The sequence below is a fragment of the Cyprinodon variegatus genome, unplaced genomic scaffold (genome assembly GCF_000732505.1).
Source record: "Cyprinodon variegatus isolate N-32 unplaced genomic scaffold, C_variegatus-1.0 Scaffold95, whole genome shotgun sequence".
NCBI lineage: Eukaryota > Metazoa > Chordata > Actinopteri > Cyprinodontiformes > Cyprinodontidae > Cyprinodon > Cyprinodon variegatus.
In genome coordinates this window covers 1,016,841-1,040,067 of record NW_015150548.1, presented here as the reverse complement: position 1 = coordinate 1,040,067, position 23,227 = coordinate 1,016,841, and the positions used below count along the sequence as shown (strand labels likewise).

Here is a 23,227-nt window from a genome sequence, read left to right as displayed (position 1 = left end):
ATGGCAAAAAACTGATGGGTGCCAAAACCAGTTACAGTCAATCTATACTGATTACATTGAACCAACGAGAAAATAAATGCTATCAGCACCTATATTTTTCATATAATTCACTGAAGAAAGACTAGTTTTTCCTTTGGCTCTTGCTAAAAAAGCTTAGCACTCACACACCCTGCAATGTTTGACTTTCCTTCATTTTATATGGCCTAATCCAGACCCTTACACTACACCTAACTATTACCAACATAAAACTAACCCTAATGTAATCCTAACCCCAACTAAAAGGACAGAACTTTACAATATGGGGAGTTGAATGTCCCCATATGTACCTGTAAGTCTCGACAATGTACCTGTAAATCCCCACATATAGGACATTTTACAAAATACTTCAAGTAAACTGTAGGTAAAACATGTCCAAAAACACAGCGACACACAAACCCACCCACACAGACATACACGAAGTGAGACTTTGATATGTATATATGTCAACGATTGACTCAGCATTGGCTAGCTCTGCCCCTGTCTATCATCTAAAGAACATACTGTCATGAGACGGTGTTTGTTTGGAGGACCCAAATGCAGAGACCAGTTGGCAGAGGTGAATTAAGTCGGTTTATTTAAGTTCACAGATCCAGGGGCAGGAATCAGAGTCCAACAGAAAACTACTAAAGCACCTGAACCAAGGAGACATCAGGGGTAAACCAAAACTGGAAGCCAGGGAGAGACGAGGAACACAGACAGAAGTTAGACGAGATGTTTGACGAGGATCCAGCAAACAGGAACTGAAGAGGGAGGGCTTTTAAAGGGGACAGAGACAAAGAGAGAGCTGGCGAGGGAATTGAAAACAGGTGCAGGCAGGACAGAGAAACAGAGCAAGGGAGGACACAAGAGGGCAGCAGAGGACAACAAATGGATAACCAAGAAAAACAGGAACAAACAGACCAAGACTCTGACACATACACAAGATTAAAGCACTGATGTCTTGGCATGACCTTGAAAAACTACAATAAACACTATGTTGCTAAGTTCCCACAAGCAGTTATACATCAATGGCTAAGTTGATGGCAAACTTACACAACTATACAGGAGAACAACTCTACACTGACAACTTATCAAAGTGTATCAAAGAGTCATAGTGTTGTCAAATGATTAGAAATAAAAAGCATAAAATATTGATGATTTTGGAAACAAGAAAGCAGACCCAAACATTTGTTATTGACAGATAATGTTTGAAAGGAAGACATGATCTAGTTCAAACGACATCTACATTTGATTGAAAAATGAAAACCTGTAATTTTCAGATAGTTGAAAATACATTTAAAAATAGGTCTTCAAAGTCTTTTATTGGATCAAAGTTGGACAAAATAAGCCCTACCAAAACTAGCTCAATTTTCAACCACTATTTCTGGACTATATCATCACTTTGATGGACCGATTTAGCCTAAAAACGACGTCTGATATTTGGGGGGTTTCTGACTTTTAGTCGCTGGGTTTTACCCCCAATATATCTGCATGCCAGGCTATAACTTTCAGCTAAAGTTGCTGCTTTTGCCGACACTGCTTTTGTTTTTGTACTTTTTAGTTTAAATTTTGCAATAAGGTTTCGTTTATCCCAGAAAAAAGTAGTCTATTAGCTTCCCTTAATCGGCGACACACAGGAATTAGAGCAGCTCAGGATAATTAATAACAAAAGCTTAGCAGGGGCTAAAACTCTACTAGAGTCAGCAGAGCATGCAGAGCAGAACATCTGAGTTAAAATACAGGTCGTTATATTTTCCTCTGGTTTAGGGAGGATTCGCCTCACAATTACCTGCTCGTTCCATAATGAGCAAGACCTGCCTCAGGTCAGCCCTCTAGAACAAACACACACCCGTATGTTCGACACAAACGCCTCAAGTGTTCACGCGGCTGCTAATGACAGGTCACACACAGCCGAACAACCGACGCGGTTCGAGAGCGCCGGCCTTGAAACGCGGCGCTCTAATTAAGTAAACGAGTGAATCTGAGGAGCAGATGGTGAGGAAAAAGAAAAAAGGCAAATAGCTGCACTTCCTGATCTCTGTGTTTGAAGCCCACTGGGCTGCAGCTTTTTTCCACTCACCTCTGACTTTTAAAGTTGTTTTTTTCTCTTCTGCCTGCTTGTCCTTTTTTCTGAAGAATACACATCATGTTAGGTGTTATGTGTTTTATTCATGCGGATCAACCTTTTTGTTAATCTCATCTCTCCCTACATGTGTCACATGTCCTTCTTGCAGGTACTGTAGATATGACACCTCTGAGAGGAAATGAAAAACCCGCTATGAGGAGGGAAATGAAATGAGTTCATATGTAGAACAAACGGCGTGTCCTCCCCACGTCCTGCACTTTATGTTTCTCTGCTCTTTACCCTGTCACCGTCTGTGTCTGGGTATGTGTAAATATTCTGTCTGGCACTTTCTCCATAACAACCCTCTCTCTCTCTTGCCGTCTTATCTCCACTTTACACAGAGGGAAAAGAAATGCTTTTTTTCTTGCACCAGTTCTTCACTGGTGAGCTCTTTCACTCCCTGACATTTAGTCTGACGGTAGCTCTGATAGAAATCGCTTGCCATTTTTTGCTCTGATGGACAGCAAAAATGTCTCAAATTAGTGAAATAGTTTTGATGAATAAGAATTGTGTTAAAGAATAGCACATTCCTTGTAGGGCCTATTATTGTGCTGGCAATCTATCATTTTCTCGTATGGAGGTAGTTAAGTCGAGAGCAAAATTAAGACTCATCATAAAAATAACTGTTCACATATCAGTGTCTAATCTTTTTTCATTGTAATGTCCAGAAAATGCAATTATTGAAGTTTAACACCAGAAAAACTTTGGTTAGGAGGTACTGCAGTGGTAGAGTGAGCAAACCAAACAAAGAAACTTCAGTCCTCAATGAGGTCTCGTATTATCAGATCCTAATGCAATAAACCCCAAATTCCATTATCTGGTTCATCCGATAGAGCAACTATGTTGTGATTGAAACAATCTCCTTTCCTGTCAAGAAGCTGAGCAATTCCAGATCTGTTCCTTTGCGGGCTGCATGGTTCCAGGTGGACCTGTCGCAGAAGCTCTCTCCGTACTTTAAAGAACTTGCCGTGGAGCTCGACAGTGTACCGCAGACCCAGTAAGAGTTGCTTTTCCCGGACTCACACAGGCGGGCTGCAACTGACCTGACACCTGACAGGTGAGGATATGGAATGTGTGCTAAAACCTATGCTTTGCCCATTTTCTGTCTGCTAAATTAAAAGAATAATTTTAGCTTTGTTTTACGAAAGAGATAAACTAGAAATGCATGTTATTGGAATTTTGGCCAATATCCGATAACTAAAACTAATATTGGCCATTATCAATAGTATGCCAATTATGTCATGCATCCCTAATATAAACCAAACCACCTTCCACCCAAACTGTGCTTTGCTTAACCTGTTAACTGCCCACACCATAATCAGCAAGAACGCATTAATATCAACTGAACGTAGAAGTTAACAGCTGAACTTAACAGCACCAATTGGTGGGGCAGTTCGGGTCGTGTAACCAGTGCAATTCCTGTGTATACCTTCGCTTTGTCCATCTGTGGCATTGTTTTTTTGGGCGAGACACATCAACAGCCTTGGTCAGGGGGATTGTATAGCAGCATCCTAGCGTAGCTTATCACCATGGGTGTGCAAACAGGCAAATGACTGAATGTAGTCTTTGGTAGCCCTCAGTCTTGTTTAAGTTCTATATAAGTATACGTCATTTATCATATTCCCAAATGTATTCCATACTAGTCAGTTTTAGATCCTTTGGCTGAATCAACCTTTTTGGGAAACTTATTGTAAGAATCTACCACCCTCTGACAACAGCCTTTTATCTGTCTCATAAAAAGCCACAATATTCACATCGCCATGGAGGTCACGTCACCAGGTGATCTTTGGGTGGCCTCTCTTCCTCTGTCTCTGGGGGTCCACTTCAGTGCCTGCCAGGTGACATTAGTTGATAGTTTATTGTGTTCCCATTTTGGTTCACCTGATTAACAGAAGGGCTGTCAGCTCTGTGGCTTTCCTTCCTCTTTTGCCAATTAACGTCATTCATCTTTGTGATGAAGTACCTTCCTGGACCAGGAGAAAGTTTTCTCTATCTGCTGTTGTTGACATTTCTGTATCATGGTTTGTTTCAAAAACTGGGGTTGCTAACCCTATTCCCAACTCTCTTCCTTTTTCAGCTGGGCTTAGGACCATACTTGGAGGTCCAGTTCTGCTTTAGATAAACTTTCTTGGAGATGGGCCCATACAGTATATTCCTAAAACACCCTCAGATTAATAGAGGATTCAATACGTATACGCTAGCCAAGTCCTGGTGTTTGTCTTGCATCTCTGTGTTAAACTAAGCCCAATCTTTGTTCATAAGACCGGAGGTTTTCTCCTTGTACACCTACCATAGGCTAATGTCATGTCTTTCTGACTTTTCAGGCTTGCATTTTCATATCAACAGAAGCAAGAATCAGTTATAAATGAAATATTTACATTTGATGACCAATGGTTCATGGTTTAAAAAGCGCAAACCTCCCTCAAAATTCTGAGAAAGAATATTCCAATGATGTTTCTTGAACTTTGCTCTATTTTTGTCATATTAGGTAGGAAAGAAATGGGACTTTGTCCTAATTTATGCCCCAACAGAACAAATATTTTTAAATGGGCATTTTTCTAAAAAAAAAAAAAAAAATGAAAGTGTTTTTTATCCAGAAATATTACACAAATAGGCAGGTGCCTAGGGTGTCCAGTTTTTTTATTTCTTTTTTAAATGACAACTAATGTATTGATAAGCAAAACATACATTAAAATTCTTAATTTTTGTTACATCAGAATAGTTTTAATTGGTTCAAACCAGTCAAAACCTACAAGTTACCTACAGTAATTAACCTTCGACTGGTTCTAAAAAGGCATAGTCTTCTTTTTATTTTCTTGCTATGTATTCTCCTACACAAGCTCTGTATAACCTCTTTGTTTGCCCCTCTGCCCCACGTTGGAAACAAGATTTCAAGAGAGTGAAAGCTTTTTGAGAATTTCATTTTTAAGCGGAACGAGGGCTCAGTGAGGGCAGAAGCGTGACAGTACGAAGCGCTGCCTGAGCCGTCCAACGATGAAACCACACGCGTCTCGACTCTCTCTTGCCCTCATGTTTACCTCAAGTTTTCTTTTTTTTTTTCTTATGAAATGTCTCTCTGTCTCTTCATACTTTTGTCAATTCTCACTCGATTTTTTTTCTCACAGTGCTTATCTGCAGGAAAACACATGAACACATGCAGATGTTGTGGAATTTAATGGACTTGGGATGAACCTTTGAGATAACGGCATGTCAGGTCAAAGACATGTAGGGATTCAGTTCTGTTCACATAAAACTACTGAAATCTACATCTAACTGACTTTTTCTGAGGCATTTTGCATTTATTTGTTAACACTGAGGAAATATTCTGCTTAAACCAAACACAACTAAAGATAAAAAATACAAATAAAAATATAGTTATTTATCTCATGTCATCTTCCTCCTCTATTTTTCACTTCCTCTGCCGTCCTGACCACTGTCTAGTTTAATGTTGTTTTCTCTTAAAATATGCATGTAGTGTACTAAAGGCTTTGCATGAACTTATTTTTGTTTGGTTAAATACTTCCACCTAAAAGTGAATAATTTTCGCTGTTCAGCCAGGCCAACAATTCCCCTTCACGACCCCCCTTTCATAGACATAGACAGGTATCGGCCAACAAAGATGATAGGGACAGAACAAAAGACAGAAGCCATAATCCAGAACCAATGAACAAGAAACTCAGGAACCAAAAACTAGGAGGCACTAGGGAGGAATAAACCACAGGAAAGACAGAATTAAAAGAATCTAGCAAACAGTAACTGCAGAGGAGGAGTATAAATGCCAAACAGAACAATGAATGGTGTAATCAACTGAATGGGAGCAGGTGTGGACAGAAGGATCTAGAATGGAGCTAGAGGAAAGGAGACTGGCACCGGGGGACAGTAGAGAGTTACCAAGAAATACAACAGTACTTAAATTTAACTAGAAAATAACTTAGATAACACTAAATGGAAAAGAAACCAATGATGTAGAAAACGCAAAATGACATAAATCAAAGTGTAACTGAAAACCCAAAGTGAAAACTAAAACAGACAAACATGACAAAGCCTTTCATGTTTGGGAGTAGTGGGAGGACTTGGCCTTATGTCTATCAGTACCATACGAATTTAATCTCCACTTGAAGAGTTTTTCAACCTTAGTAACTTATCTGAGGATATGTTTTGATCCCGATGCTAACAGTAAAAAGCCTTATTTAGAAAGTGGAGTATAGCTTTGTAGCATAGCTCCCTCTGTGTTTGCTAATGTATTACAAGTAAGACAAATTAGTCAACCAAAAAATGTTAAACAAAAGATTTTGGTTTTAAAAAACTAAATATTCTAGCAATTGTTTGCATGGTGGTGGAAGGTTTACAGCACAGGATTTATAGGCATTTATAACAAAACTACTTGCATCTACTTCAACAATAACCATGGGTAGTATTTATTTAAGATTTTTATGGTAAGAGACAAAAAACTGGGGAAACAACTGTCTTCTAAGGGTCCCCCTGAGGAGATTCAAAGTGTCAAATCTTATGACTTGAATTAATTACAAAATCTTATAGTAAATACAAAAAATCTCTGTTTAGAACTTCTGTCAGATCTTCTGCTGTGCAAAAGCAACAGCAAACAAGTGACCCCATTAGCATTTTTCCATGGGGACACACCAGAACTAGGCTGTTTATGCATGCAACACATCCTGAATGTGGTACACTACACACATACACATAAATATTCCTAAAAAAAAAAAAAAATACACAACTGCATGTCTTTACACACACATGCAGTGCCACCGCCTGCACTGTCCCACGCTGATTAATTGGAGCGTTCAGCGCTGGTGATAGCTGTACTCCTCAGAGACAACACACTGTCTTACTCATTCTACCTTAACCTTTGCCGGTCTTGCACACACCGACACATACTGTAACCGCACACAGACTTGACCCAGGCCTCTCTTGGCTGAAATTAGACCACCCATCTTTGCTTTTTCACTCCATCTTTGTCAGACATTTTGGAGGCACTCTGCCACAGGTTCACACTCACCTTGCCCAAAGCCACAACTCACACTGTTGCTGAAAAGCACAAGGAAAGTTTCACAGAAATCACAGAAATGCACAGATTCTTATAAATGTACTCTTTTGTGGCTCGGGGTGGTGAAGGTGACTCACCCCAACTCCAACAAATAACAGAGGGCCCTTTCCTTTGCAAGTTTTATGTACCTTTAAACCTGCCGAAGGAATGGCCATATTTCTGCCGGACTGCAAGGTGACTTCAGAAAAGGCAGGGAAAAAGCCTGAAGAGGGTCGGTGAGGGGCTAATGAGGATAAAAAGAACAAGCAGCAACAGAGAAAGAGTCTCCACCTCTGGCCGAGGTATTGTTTCGAGCAACAATCCCTCACCGTCGCCCTCCTCTCACCTTCCATTGTCTCCGCCTCATCCTCTCATGCTCAACTCCTTATCTATCCTCAGAGAATTTCTATCTCTTTTACCTCCGCTTTGTCTCGCTTTGTCTCCCCTTTGCTCCCAAATACACACACACACAAAGGCACACCTTAACATTTTCTCTCCTCATGTCTACTAGCTCTATTCCCACCCTCCCTGGTTGCCTGTCATGACTGCCACTTTATCGCGCCCACTCATTTATTACACGACGCCGTTTAGGGAGGGGCCCTGAAAAAAAAAGGACAGTGTGACCATCTGAAAAGATACAGACAACCTCTATTTAAACATATGCAAACTGTTATGCTTGCACATTTGCCTGTCAAATTGCCTGAGAATTACAACTAATAAAGTTAGAAAATGTAGATTCAAAGTGCTTAAAAGGCAATAATTATGCGTTTATTGTGATACTGTACACTCACCGGCCACTTTATTAGGTACACCTCTCCAACTGCTCGTTAATGCGTAATTTCTAAGCAGCCAATCACATGGCGGCAACTCAGTGCATTTAGGCATGTGGACATGGTCAAGACAATCTCCTGCAGTTCAAACCGAGCATCAGTATGGGGAAGAAAGGTGATTTGAGTGACTTTGAACGTGGCATGATTGTTGGTGCCAGAAGGGCTGGTCTGAGTATTTCAGAAACTGCTGATCTACTGGGATTTTCACGCACAACCATCTCTAGGGTTTACAGAGAATGGTCCAAAAAAGAAAAAACATCCAGTGAGCAGCAGTTCTGTGGGCAGAAATGCCTTGTTGATGCCAGAGGTCAGAGGAGAATGGCCAGACTGGTTCGAGCTGATAGAAGGGCAACAGTGACTCAAATAACCACCCGTTACAACCAAGGTGGGCAGAAGAGCATCTCTGAACGCACAGTACGTCGAACTTTGAGGCAGAGGGGCTACAGCAGCAGAAGACCACACCGGGTGCCACTCCTTTCAGCTAAGAACAGGAAACTGAGGCTACAAGCACAAGCTCATCGAAATTGGACAATAGAAGATTGGAAAAACGTTGCCTTGTCTGATGAGTCTCGATTTCTGTTGCGACATTCGGATGGTAGGGTCAGAATTTGGCGTCTACAACATGAAAGCATGGATCCATCCTGCCTTGTATCAACGGTTCAGGCTGGTGGTGGTGGTGTCATGGTGTGGGGAATATTTTCTTGGCACTCTTTGGGCCCCTTGGTACCAATTGAGCATCGTTGCAACGCCACAGCCTACCTGAGTATTGTTGCTGACCATGTCCATCCCTTTATGACCACAATGTACCCAACTTCTGATGGCTACTTTCAGCAGGATAATGCGTCATGTCATAAAGCTGGAATCATCTCAGACTGGTTTCTTGAACATGACAATGAGTTCACTGTACTCAAATGGCCTCCACAGTCACCAGATCTCAATCCAATAGAGCATCTTTGGGATGTGGTGGAACGGGAGATTCGCATCATGGATGTGCAGCCGACAAATCTGCGGCAACTGTGTGATGCCATCATGTCAATATGGACCAAACTCCCTGAGGAATGCTTCCAGCACCTTGTTGAATCTATGCCACGAAGAATTGAGGCAGTTCTGAAGGCAAAAGGGGGTCCAACCCGTTACTAGCATGGGGTACCTAATAAAGTGGCCGGTGAGTGTATATTTACTACCATAAAACCATGGAAGATATTCAACAAAAAACTCAAAACTGTCTGTAGACTGGTCTTATATTTGGATAATGATTCAAAATAAATTACCAACTTCAACCATTAAGTGCTTACCTCTAGCAATGAAGACATTACTCAAGAAATGGTTGTATCAAATAAAAAATGGTCTGCAGTTATTAGTCCCATAAGATTTACCACAACGGCTTTGACGTGATCTTGTAAAATAAAAGAAAAAAAGATATTTCTCCTCAATGCCAGAGTTCATACACAATCTATTTAAGATCAGTCCAGTTGCTTCTAACCTCATCAGGTAAAGTCTTTCTAAGTGGTTTTATGAAGCTGTTAATGAAGAAGGGGGATTCTGTTGTTAAATTCAGTTTCATTTATTTCTAAGACTCTTATTTTGATAAAGAAAGGAAGATCCTCCTGTTTTGTTGCGTTGTTTAAACAAAGTCTGCTTACCAAGTTGACCTATACTGTATCTCTCCAGTGTCAAATTGTTTAAATGTCAAATTTTAAAACATTATTAGAAAACTGCCACTGGTATTAGCTGTTAATGATGCTAACTCCATACAACTAAAAATATAACAATTTAACAAAGTAAACAGGGATCGATGATAACCATACAAATATGGTTAGATCTAAAAAATCTTTTACAGAAAGGCTGAGAGAAATTCAAATACAAAAAAAGACAGTTTTTTTTATAGCATGTTTTGAGAATATGGTTAATCCAGCAGATTTCACAAAACATGAGTTGAAGATGAGACACGATTCGAGTCGATGTCCACATTTCACCGATATTAGATCTTAATCCTACTAAGTGATGCCTCTCTCAGCCTTGACGACAGCCTGAAAAAATACAATAATCTCTTGTTTTCTTTTCTGTTTCATTGTTGGCAAACAACCAGGAGAGAATTAAAGCGCAGCGATACAGACAGACGCTGGCAGAAGCAGGCTGATAAACAACAAGCATGCAGAATATCAATCACAACACAGAGTCACGCGTGCACCCAAAGTAATACACACTCCGACTGTGCCAGAGAGATTAAGGCCCTGATTAAGGCGGGCGTCGCATAAAAGTCTTGGAACAGTAAATATCCTTAATTTGTAGTGTAATTAAACAGATTAGCTTCCATGAATATCTTACCAGGGATTAGCTGGCACACAAGGCACCAGCGAGGTTGGCTCTAACTAATAAAACACACACAAGTATAAGAGTAAACTAGTGATTAATGTTCAAAAGAGCACAGTTTTTAACCTCGGTGAAAAGGAACAAAAATTTATATAAAAATAAAGAGACTGCAATGTGTCTGATCACTCTCTTATCATAAGCTTTCATTAAAACACAAGCTTTTCTCAAGGGTTATTGGGGGAAAAAAGGACAATCCATTGGGATTTGTATGCCCTCTATTGTGCAAAGCTCAAAAGCTTGAACAGACAGCAAAGGCAAAAGCAAGTTAAAGAGGGCACAGGAACTAAAAGAAAGAACCCAGACTCTGTGAAAGACAGAGTCGATCGTGCTTCATCCTGCTTCACCAAAGAGGTGCTGCCAATCAAAGGCGGCAGAGCACAGCTCCACTTCCGCCACTGGCCCTGTGCCCGAGAACTGCAACATTAAAGGAGTAAAGTCGCAGTCCAACACTTAGGTACATGAGCACAAAAGTAAAAATGATATAATGCATTAATTTTGGTGCATTTTAAGCAATGCTTGTTTAAACATACAAAATCTGTAATGAAAAACAGCAAATTTGCTGTTTTTTTGCAGAAAGCTAAATCTACTGTATGAATTTTTTAAATGATGTCTTTAATAAAAATGCATATTAGTTGTGTCCTGTTACACCTGGTGATGTTATCTTTTTTTTAAGTTACCATGGTGAAGCAACTTACTTCAAACTACAAGCAAAAATCTTTAAGAACTACTCGGGGAGAAATTTAAAGAGGCTTCATACTTTTTATGTAGACACATTTTGACATATGGTTGGGAAACAAGTTCATTAGTGACAACAGCTTTTCATATATCTCATCGGTTTTCTAAACCTTTTATTAAGAGTGAGAAAATTTCTGAAAATTAGATTAATTAGAGAAGAGATTTAGTTGACAGCCAGAGCGAAAAACTACCCACTGACACTGACGAGTCTTTTAATGTAATGTTGATTAATGCTTTTTTACTTGTAAGATGTTCCGCACACAAAGTACCAGGCATTTGAGAATCTGCATTAGTAAACAGCAAGCATCGAAATTAGTCAAAACTCAATCGAGTGTTGATACAGACTAAATTTTTCAAGCACTGGCCCTTTATGTGATCCTCTTTGTTGTGTTTAATACTAAAATTTGTTTGATAGATAGTGAGATGAGTGCTGTCCCATCCCTTTGCTCATTATAACAGCTTGAGATCATCTTACCAAAAGGGTTAACCTTACAGCATGGGTTTAGCTAGATGAGGGATTCGCCATTCCCATGTGAACATAATTCACTGCCTCCAGAACAAGCAGTTCCCCTCTAAACCAGAAGGTGGCAGCAACCATACTGTCAAGTGAAATGTCATAATTTTAGTTTGGTTAAGTTCTTTCGCCTAAACCTAAATAATTTCTGCTTTTCAGCAAGGCCAACAATTCCCTTTAACGACTCTCCTTTCAGAGACATAGAGAGATATGGGGCATTGCAGGCTAACAAAATAAGCCAAAAGACCCCTAGTCCGAAGGGGTGAGTTTGTCCATTTTAGTTTGCATGTTTTCTAAACAAAAGCAACGCTTTGTTGGGCTACTTTATATAGTCTCGAACTCAACGCTATTCCTGACATTTTGAATTGAAAAAGCCTAATGGATGGGAAGCGAAACGTCTTCAAGCTTCTAAACAAAGCCAAGTCGATTGTTTTTTTTACTTTTTTGGAATGACTATGATCTGGATGACTGAGAATCTTCACCAGCACTATGACCAAGCATTGCCAGCATTTAATTCAAGAACTTTTAGACTTCTCGGCTGTTTTCACAAAAAAAAATAAAACCCAGCCTTTTCCTGCCTGCTTCACAATGAGCCACTGATTTAACAAGCTTGATGCTAGCTAATAGCGGGGTAGCTCATCCAAAACTGTAAAACAAAATTGTTACAACTACAAGAACGTCCACACGGCTCCTTCATACTTTGAGTAGAGTATGAAGGAGCCGTGAAATGCATAATGTCCATGAAACACATCTGATGTCGTGATTCGTAGAGAGAGACGCGGGGTTTTGGCGAAACTGAGCTGTTTCTTTATTCTCTCCGTGTGTGCTGTGACAGCCTTGCAAACACACACAGCTAATGAAAGACAGAAAGACTGTGTATTTGTGAGTGGGATGAACAGAACGCAAGAGAGAGGACAGAGGTAGTAAAAAAAAAAAAAGCTGCTTTAACGAGGGAAGTGAAGCATTTAAAGTCGGATGAAACAGAACTAGCAAATAAAACAAACAGTGGGAGATGCTAATGGTTGAGGACAGGAGGGAGGAGGCTGGGTGTGTGAGAAAGAAAGAGCTGATAATAGGAAAGTGAAAAAAGGACGACATATGATGAAATAGAGAACAAAACGGCTCTTTAATGAAAGTAGGGAACCTGACGCATTGGAAGCAACCTGCACCACAGCACAGCCCTCGAACTGTGTGTGTATATGTGGGATTGTGTGGAGGAAGCCCCTAAAGCGCAGGATGGAGACGTTTGTCTCTGAGTGGAATTACAAGTGGCGGGCCGAACAAACCTTCAAGAGGCCTGGGAGACAGAGAAAAAAGAAGCTTCCTCTCCTTAGTTTTCGTGTGCCATACCTTGATCCCTGTCTGTGAGTGTGTGTTTATTCACTTTTATTCTCTCTTTTGGGCTTGTACTGCTAAATGCCAACATTTTCGTTTTGGTTTTAGGACTTTAAGGGCTAAACGTAGTGTAGGTGTAGGCATGTTTCTTCCCAAGGCATCTCTTAGGCATATAGAGGTAATGATGCTTAGAAACCGCACTAAACATTTTTCATATTGTTGTGTTTAATTGCAGAGAGCAAAGAGTGTGAGTCATCTATGGCAACTTATTATCAGATTATCTAAGACCAAGCTAAAGTTTGTTTAACTGATCTGCTAAATTCAGGTACCTTGGAGAGTTTCAAGTCATATCCTACAGCCTCATCTGAAGGAGACTTAAAGAAAATTTTGCCAGTGACAAAGCAACATCTATTTCTACCCTTGGATTAATTACAATCATCCTTGTTTTAAACAAAGAATACTAATTTATAGTTTCAATTCCTTCAACGTTTGTTGGGTAAACTGTAAGACAACTACCCAGGGAACAAAAGGAGCTCTGGACTGCTGTGATGAATCCAGACAGCTTTCAACCTTATGGACGTAATTGTGTGACAGTCTGTCAGGTGTGTAGACGTACTGTCACACACAAGATTGTGGACAACAATATAGCTCTTAGTGGCCTCTAGGGACTACAGGAGGTCCCTGTGCTACCTGCATTGGCACTAGGAAGCATTCTGCTTCCTTGTCCTAGCTCCTTCATAACTGGAAGTACTATTCATATAGACGGACACACTTTGGCTTAAATATTCTGTCAGTTTAACCTTGTTCAGAGGGTACCATTTTTCAATGAAGCTGAAAAATGTCTGGTCAGATGAAGTCTACCATGATATTTCATATGTTTGGAAAATATCAAACATATTGTTAAGAGTAAAGCCTTCTAATAGCCTATTCCAAAAAAGTTTAAAAAACAGTCTACTGGACTTAGTTTCCAAGTTTGAAAATATTTCGCTTCCCATCTGGCAATTAGTGTTGAGTTTGAAGCTTTTTAAAGTAGCCAAAAAAGCAATAGCCTATTATTGACAACTTCAACAGGTTTGGTATTCTGAATTCTTCCTGGGGACAGCTGAGAGCAATATAAATATCAAAAAATGGAATATAACTGTTGATATTGCAATGACTTATCTGTGAGTTAAAATCAATCCCCAAAAAATATATATTTGGGATAGTTTAACTGTGATCAAGTCTGGTTGGTACCTCTTTATTTAAAAAATTGATATGGGAAATGTCTATTTAATTGATCAATTTGTGCAACTATTTCCATTTTTTTATACAAATGAGTAGATTCATGCAGGAATGTGATTTCTTTATCCTTGCACCAAGGCATTCAGCTAAAAAAAAATGTGTTTTTGGAACCCTTGCACTAATCGGTGCATTTCTCCTTTACATGACAGATGATTAACGATAAAGAACACAAAGTGTATTTGTAGCCTAGAGACATTGGAGGAGATACCTAAAGCAAAAGTATGGACGCAGTCATGTAATCTGTAAATTATATGGAAGTGTCTTTTGTATGAGAGTGAGATCTTAGTCCTCCTTAGAGAGAGGGACATCTGTGCCAGGCTTCCAGTCTTCCACAGGCCAATCTAACTCCCACCAGGAGTTGGCGCCGCATGGCTAGGCTCAACCAAAGCCAAACCCCACTCATCATTAGGAAGCAAAGGCACGCCGCGTTCAAAAGTCTTTCCTGCCAAGCACACAAATGCAGCGCCAGAGACGGCGAGGCATTAAGGAGCTCAAAGGATGACCAATAGAAGCCAATATAGCCGCTATTTTGCACCCAAGTCTTGTGTGTTTTCCTTCCCACGCTGTGCAGTTGTGATTACACATGTAAATATTTGGTAGTGCGCAAACTCAAAGAACAGAAGCCCTTCTGTACAGCCAGGCCCACTAACAAAATGTCAGGCAAACAGGCTCGTGACGTCGGCATATCGAATGCCTGGGAAGAGAAATGAAAAAAAAAAAAAAAGAGAAGAGACAAAGAAGACATCACTTTTCTCGTGAGAGAGAACAACATCATCTTTGTTGGACTGTCAAGATAATAATCTGAGCTCTGATTCAGATGGCAAGTACCATGAGAGGATGTGTACTGCTGTCTGTGGCCTTGGAGAAGCGTTCCATCAAGCCCCACGCGCCGTGCATTCATTTGTAAAGGCTTCCCTCGTAGACAGCCAAGACTGTCCAAGTTCGACCAAGGATGCAAATAACACCTGAATGCCACCCTTGCTGAACTAGAATTATAATTTTCTTCTGCAAACTGCTAATTTTATACTGAACCTGTCTTTTTCACCTGGGGACATTGACTAATGCACAGAAACCGGGAAAAATCTCCATCAGTTCACAGCCAGTGCCTGGCAGGAGTTAGGCCTGGTAGATATCAAGTTACGATAGCAGTGTTGACTAATTTAAAGTAAAATTGAATTCCCACACACACCACACCCCCAATCTCATCTCTCATGCTGTCAAATAAAGGCCTTAGCGTCCAGACTGATGGTATCAAAAAAGCACTTAATTAGCTTGTAATAAATTTTCATTTCCTTTCTACAAAGCCTCAACCAAATCCATTAACTGGCACATTTAATACCGGCATTCCATGAGTTTTATTCTTCATGGGTCCGTTGCACTGGAAAGCGCATCTTCAAATGTCAACCATATGCGCACATATAATCCCTACCCTACCAGGGACAATTAAAATGACTGATCTGTTTGTCTGAGCAAGCAGCTAAACAAACAACCGCACAGCAGATGATGAGGCTGCTTACAACAAAGAGGATTTACCCATACACAATTTCTTTTAAAGCTTTGCCTTTCGGAGATCTCAGGTACAGGTGCCTAAAAGAAGTCTTCTCCAAAAGATAGCTGGGCACTCCCTTAGAGGTAGAGAGAGGGGCCTGGTCATCTGGGAGAGACTCTGAGTAGAGCCACGTCTCTACTACATCGAGAGGAGTCAGCAACTTGAAGATCCACCTTAAAGCTTCTGTCAAGATGTTCCTGTAACACCTTAAGGAGGCATCTCACACAGGGATGAGGCCATGATGGTTCATGACACGCCAGAGAGTGCTTTTCTCTGTTGATGTGGCAATACTTTGGGTTTCCCCAATCAGAGAATAAGCGTAACAACAGCAAGGAAGACATAAAATTTTTTACATGAAGTTTTCTGTGACAACATTTAGAGTTAGGATACCTAGAGTTAGTTATTTTGAGTTGATGAACTGAATGAACTTGTATGAGCATGTCTTTATGCTCTAAAGAGGCCTGGTAATGAGCCAGTCTTTTACACCAAGTGTGTTGCAGAAATAAAATAATGTTTCCACATTTGTATAACTTTATTTCCTCCATGAGAGTCAGAAATCTCTGACTCACTAATCACTTCTTTTGCTAATCATACTTACTCAGCATTCCAAGACTGGTTATTGATTTCTACCTAAAGAGAGTAACCACACCTCTGAAAATCTCAAATACACCAGATTATCTGTTTAGATTGTTTTGTTTGGGATTGTTCTTGATTATCATACCCAGAAGAAAAGAACTAAAATAACTAGTAATTTTGGAATCAATATCTCACCAAATCATTATCTTCAGTTCATTATAAAGATGGGAATAGATAAAGGAGTATAAAACCCTTTTAGAACAACTGATTTAGCCTGGAATGTTTCAGTTTAGAAAGTTTGGCAGAGAAAACTCGACCAATACTTGATAAAAAAGAGACCTTTGGTGTTCTATCTTCATTTTAGGATAAAATTAAGATTATCCTTACCCAGCAGCTGGTCAGGATCCGACGAGAAACTAGAAATCAATCACCTTGCATGGCACATTTGGCAACGTGTGCCAAAATGCCACATCACACCCTGTTTAATATACACACAGTCTGTTGGAGCTGACTGGCAGGAATTCTACAGACATTTGTCTCGCTGCAGGAGAGTACAGACAGTTTCAATCACAGGAAGAAAGAAACAGCTCAAACACGGGCTTCAGTTGGACTGTCATGTGGGTAAACACAAAGAATATGATGCTGGGTAGGATTCGATGATGATGATGAGATGGAGAGTAAATGAAAGAGAGAAGCAAACACCAACAAACACCCCCCCACACACACACATACGTAGACATTCAATGAACTTCCCACGAGGCATAGCTCAGATTCTTGGGTTAAATTTGCATCACAAATATCTTGGATGAGAGCGTTCGCATGAGGAATAAATAAAAGTGAAAAGGGTGCCATTTTTTTCTCTACCCCCCACACAAACATTCATGCCTGCCCTGCTCCCATCTATCCATGCATCCATCCACTCCTTTTTAATAGGCTCCATTCAGCTCGTGACAATACAAGATCCACACCAGAGTAAGCACCCAGAGTGTGAGAGGGTATATGTTTGTGTCTGGATGGAACCAAAGCTGGAATTGAATGTATGCGTCATTTTAAAAAAAAAAGTGCATTCTTTAGAGCTTTCTTTTAGCACTTTCCTCCAGTTCTGCTGTCAGTGATAGTGGTTAAGCCAGTTCAAAGATCAAAGAACCATAATGTACTGTTATGTCATACGATGCAGTCAAGAAGGTAAGCAAGTTTCAGCGCGTGACTTTTTGACCATTTTTACTGGTCTTTAGTATTTCCAACAGTCATTTAGTGAGATAGGTATGAAAACTGTGGTGCTTTATACCAAACAATTATAAACTGACATTATTTGGAAGTCTGCTAAAAAGTGTTGATGGAGATTTTTCTATAATTTTACAGTTTTTCCAATTGTCAGGCCTTCATGAGATTGTGACAAGAGGTAGGACACTCATAAAGCAGTTGTTTTAAAATGTATTGAAGAAACCTCATATCCACTTAGATCTCAGAAAAATAGAGCAAGAAAGTATCACCCAGTCAATTTGTTACTGAACATTCAAATACTTTTGTAAACATCAGTCTAAAGTAAGACTAAGATGATGCTTTTACTGTTTTATTTTCCCATTAGAGAACTGATTATCAATTTGGACCAGTGGTAGAAAGTATGCATGGATCAAATTGTGTCTTCCCCACTTCAGCAGTCAAAGTCTATAAAAAAACTAAGATTTTTTTCAATAAATGTAGATCCAAGTAGAAAAGTGAGAATTTTCGGGTTGTGAGTTACCAAAAAGAGATGTGCTTATTCTTATTTTAAATAACAAACTGATCCTATCTGGACCAGAGCTAGAAAGAGTTAATTGCTCAGTTTTTTTCAGTATATATGTGAAGTGCACTTCCTGAAGTTTAATACTAAACATTAATTCAATTTAAGGCACGCATCAAAACTTTGGCTATCTATATTACCCTAGCTTTACATGCTAGGCTGATGTAGAAAGTAAACAATATTCAACTTTTGAGAAGCCTTAACTGTGATGTACTTTTGCTGTTTCACTATTCACCGTTGTAATTTATTCCATCTGCCAAAAAAACGGTTACATGTTCTGTGTTTCTTTTAAGCTATTTATGGTGTTTCTTCATGAAAAAAACGTCTCATCCAGATTGACACAAGTTAGAAAGGATGCAGCGTTTTTGTTTGTAACTTTTACAGCTACTATTTCAAATTTTATCTATCAATATAATGCATAAATTAGCGCAAAAAAAAATAACTGCGCTACAGAAAGTACCCATCGTTCAAGTTGCGTTTACTCCACTTTAGCAGTCAAAATCTTTTATTTTAGTAGATTGCTTTTGGTGAAAAACCAATGAAAAATCAGACAATGATCAAAGCTATGTCACATGTGGACCTATGTAGGAAATTTCCTAGGAAAGTTCCAGTTGTAAAAAGGCAAAAGAAAAGTGTACTTATTCTCATTTTTTTAAAACACAAACTGATCCTATCTGGATGCTAAAAAGGCCTAGAAACTATGCATGGTCCTTTTTTCTCTATAGACGGCGCCACTTCATACAATTAAAAGCTAAACGATACTTCAAATAAAGGCATGGTTCAAAACTTTTTTATCTATATAACTTCCTTGTAATCTTTTTTGGTTAAGCTAATGTAGAAAGTAGACAGCATTGAACTTGTGAGAAGCCTTAACTGGGATGCACTTGTCCTGTGGTAATTCATTCTATCTGGACCATGGCAAAAAGGAAAAAAACTACTTATGGATGCTCTTACTTCTTTAAAGCTCTTTGTTCTTACTCAGATTGACATGAGATAGAAAGGATGCACCGTTCCTATGGTAACTTATGCAGCTTTTCTTCCTAATATGAGTTGAAAAATAAACTTGTAGTTATATCAGTTAATTTAAAGTCAAACATGCATACAAATGGTGCATATATCAGGACAAAGTAACCCAATCACTACCTGCAATAGAAAGTATGCATAGTTCAGTTATTTATTTTGATAAAGTTTCATCAACTTTTTATGTCAGCTGAGTGATCTGTAGTGGAGGAAATATTTTAAAGGGCATGCCTTAGATCTTGGTTTTATTGCCACCTATGAATGATTCAATGATAGAAAGTAAGCATGGTCTGAATTTTACAATCAAAGACATCTGTTTCAATTTTTCGACAAAAACAGCACTTTTAAAAAAAAGATGAATGCACCACTAAAAAACAACAGTGAGAGATCAAACATCAAGGAATGTACAGCGTGGAATACAAACACCAGTAACTTCGGGATGAATTCACTTTTAAGCGCCAGTTCAGGAACATTAAAGCGCATCTCAGCCCAGGGACCCCAACAGCAGGGGGTCCTGATGATGAAAGCCGTGTGACTTCTTGTTGCTCTGTCTGAATTATCCCCACTGAGGCTCTGGGATTAAATCTTTACAAATCTCCGCTCACTGCGATGTCATAAATAGATCAAAAATGGATACAAATGAATCCATACTGTAAAGAAACACAAGATAATATGAGTGGATATTTCCTTTTTTTTTTTAGTGGAGCAGAGGGAGATAGTTTTACGCAGCGTAAAAACGCTTCACTGCAGGTGTGAGAGGATCTCGATGATTCTGCTGAGAACTTCAGTTTGATGCGCTGTAAGGAGCCGCGCATCCAGACACCAATCCATGCATGCATCCAGGGACTCACCTGACTGCGCCTCACTCCAGCGGATCACCAACAAAGTGACTAAGACGCACGCCTGGAACTTCATCTTTGATCCAAAAAGAAGAAAGAAAAAAAAAAAAAAGAAAAAACAGCCTTCTTGTCTTAATAACTCCCGTATAAACTCACATGTCCAATTAAGATGTCCTCAATGTTTTCACGCACTATCACTGAAGAAACAAACAGCCCAAATGAAGAAAGAGGGATATTGAAAGTGTTGGGGGACAAAAGTTTTTTTTTTGTTTTTTTTGGACGCCTTCCTGCTTTGTTGTTGTTTTTGTTTGTTGGCTCCCAGTCCGCTGTTTAGGTCGCTTTCCGCCGCGGACACTCTGAGCCATTTACTCCCCGCACTGCCATTGCGCCGGTGCCTGGATTGGAGAGGGGAGGGGAGGGGAGGAGGAGGGGGGCGGAGGGGCGCACATTAGGATGGGTTGGACGTGGTGGGGCGCTCTGCTCACGCCTTTTATTTATTTATTTATTTTTTTTGCCTGATCAACACATCTCTCAGCCAATCACGTCATACACGCTCATCCTAATGAAGCGCGTCTGCGTCTTCGCGCCTTCTGATTGGTTAATAGACCTTACTGCGACCGTCACTTAACCTGCATGGAGCTGGTTTTGTTTTGGTTCCCCGATGGGATCCACGTTTCCCTAGCTGCTATAATCAGATCTACTAAATACATCATAGCCATATTAAATAATAAAAAAAATAAAATAAAAAATACCAACCCGGTTAATATATCCCTAATAAACACATAAATTCATATACAATGTACTAAAAAAATATATAAAACTGTAATTTCAAAAAGATTTAGTAAAAAAAAAAACTAAATGTATTATTTGTCGTATATATGACTTGAAAATCTGTAAATACAAATAAAAACAGACACATTAACTAAACTAAAGGAATTCACAGTCCAAGGGTTAGGAATGAACTGTGGAATCGATGAGACACACAGGTTTATATTATATCCTATGCTGCCCTCTAGCGGACACAGTCGAAAATTGGTCGATTTTAAAGTTTTTGTTCATTTTGTGTGGTTATTTAACAGTATTCATATCATATTAATAGTGGTCATTTGAGTAAATTGATGCATTTCAGATGCTTTTTATTTCTTAGTTTTTGCTGTGCAAATAGTTTTGGAGAGAGAACTTCTTAGTTTTACAAACACTATTATTTGTTGCTGTTTGATGACCTTTATGTATTTGATTTTTATTTATTATAACGGTAGTTATGGTATGCTTTATTTTGTCCGATTCATTTTATTTTAATGTTTTTTTTCTCTATTTTTTCAGAATTTCTTCTTGTCAGGGTACTAACATGTCTTCGAAATGTTCTTTCTGACATTAAAAGGAGAGGAATAAAATGTGTCTCATTGGATTTATAGTTCCTGATAATAAAAATAAAAATTTTAAAAGATAATAAAATGTGCACAGTGGCACCTTTAGACACAATGCTGGTTTTTACATTGTGTCAGCGATCCTGATCTTTTCCATGATGACCTCCTGCCCTCACAATGCCCAGGCTCTAATTTTGGATCCTGACTTTGTTTTGTCCCCTGTGTGGGACTCAGGGGGCTCAGATGACACACTCTGGTCAGACTGTGGGGAGTGGACTGGGGACTGGCTTACTCCATGAGATCTGCCCCTCCACGCAGCTCTGTCCGTCCAGAATAGACGGCTTTAGTTGAGAATGAGGCCCATGTTTCTGATCTGTAGCTAGTGAGGGAGATGAAGTTGGTTTCAAGCATGGCTCAGCTCCTCAGAGTGGGTCTGCTGCTGCTGCTGCTGCTGGCAGGTGAGTTCTCTTCTTTTTATTATTGATCTGTGGTATTGCATCTAGAGCTAGGAGAGAAAAAAAAAAAAAAAAAAAAGTAGAGCCAGCATGAAAAGAGAGGGCGAAGCATTGAAAAGGAGGTGAGGATGATAAGGAATAATGCAAGCTAAAATGTTCCAGGGAACAGAAAGAAAAAAGTTGACAATAACATTGCTTATAATGTCTGTTGTCTGAAATGACGTTTCAGGGGTTTCTTGCGTCTTCTACCCCTTTTGGTCAGATGAGCATATCCTGTCAGACCAGCATACCTATAGTCAATAACGTTTATCCCTTTAGTTTTGTACGAAAAATACACTTTAATCTACCATAATGGGCATATATCCCTTTAGTCATGTACAAAAAAACGATGTAAGTACTTACTTTCTGGTGTTTTTTGACACATATTGTGATCTGACCTTGAATTTTTGTTTTTTTTTGTACATGACTAAAGGGATACATGCCCACCGAGGTACTTAAAAGTATATTTTTTGTAGAAAACTAAAGGGATAAACGCAAATCTGACGTCTTGTGAATGCATATTGACTGGTATTGATAGGTATGCTGGTCTGACGAGGTATGCTGATCTAACAGAACACTGGTCTGGAAAGAGTTTCTTATTTTCCATTCTCAACACATTTTCTTTACCATTATGTTTCATTGTAGCATCTATGGTCTCATTCCCTCTCTGATTTAAGCTTGTCATATAATTAATAGTAGATTGTAGAACAATATTAAGCTGCGTCAAAGTGTCCCACCACACCATGACACTCCCACCTCCATGCTTTAATCATTTTTGTTCTTTGCTGTGCAACAAACATGTACTCTGTTTTGACATCCAACTGAAGGATAAAACAGAATCATCATCCTTCAAAATGTTCTTGGCAAAGAAGAAAACTGTTGCTCGAGTTAATGCGTGAGTTTATATAAAGTGGCAGTTTTGACCTTTATTAAAAGCCCTCCTCCCTGTTGTTCCATTTGTAGATCACTAACGTAAGATTCCTCCTCATGAAAATCACACTCCTAGCTGTAATAATATATTTTCTAAATTAAATTTTTGCAGCAGAAACTGAACTTTGGAGAGTAAAAAAACAAAATGATAAAACTAAGAATTATGAAGTCTTGTATATCTATAAATGTTTACGCATTTTAAGTGGACGTTCTGACATTGATCAGAAAGTCAATATGTACATTAATATTAAAAACACTGTATATTTTATTTACAAACCTTACTTTTAGTTCGGAGAATCACAAATACATGACTAGACATGCAACTGAAGGAAACTTTAGTTTGCCTAAAGTAAAGTTAAATGCCTTAATAAGAACTGTTATGTATAGAGGTATGAAAGCATGGAATTTACTGCC

At 39.2% G+C, this 23,227-nt stretch overlaps 1 protein-coding gene across 1 annotated transcript in view; it reads left to right on the top strand.

Annotated features, from left to right (window-relative positions):
- Window positions 1–21,646: 21,646 nt before the first annotated feature.
- The window catches only part of LOC107084227 (receptor activity-modifying protein 1-like), a 12,925-nt gene continuing 11,344 nt past the window's right edge, over window positions 21,647–23,227 (top strand). The window contains exon 1 of the mRNA XM_015373958.1: window positions 21,647–21,847. Within this exon, the coding sequence (XP_015229444.1) occupies window positions 21,781–21,847 (67 nt within the window). The 5' untranslated portion in view covers window positions 21,647–21,780. The remainder of the gene's footprint in view (window positions 21,848–23,227) is intronic.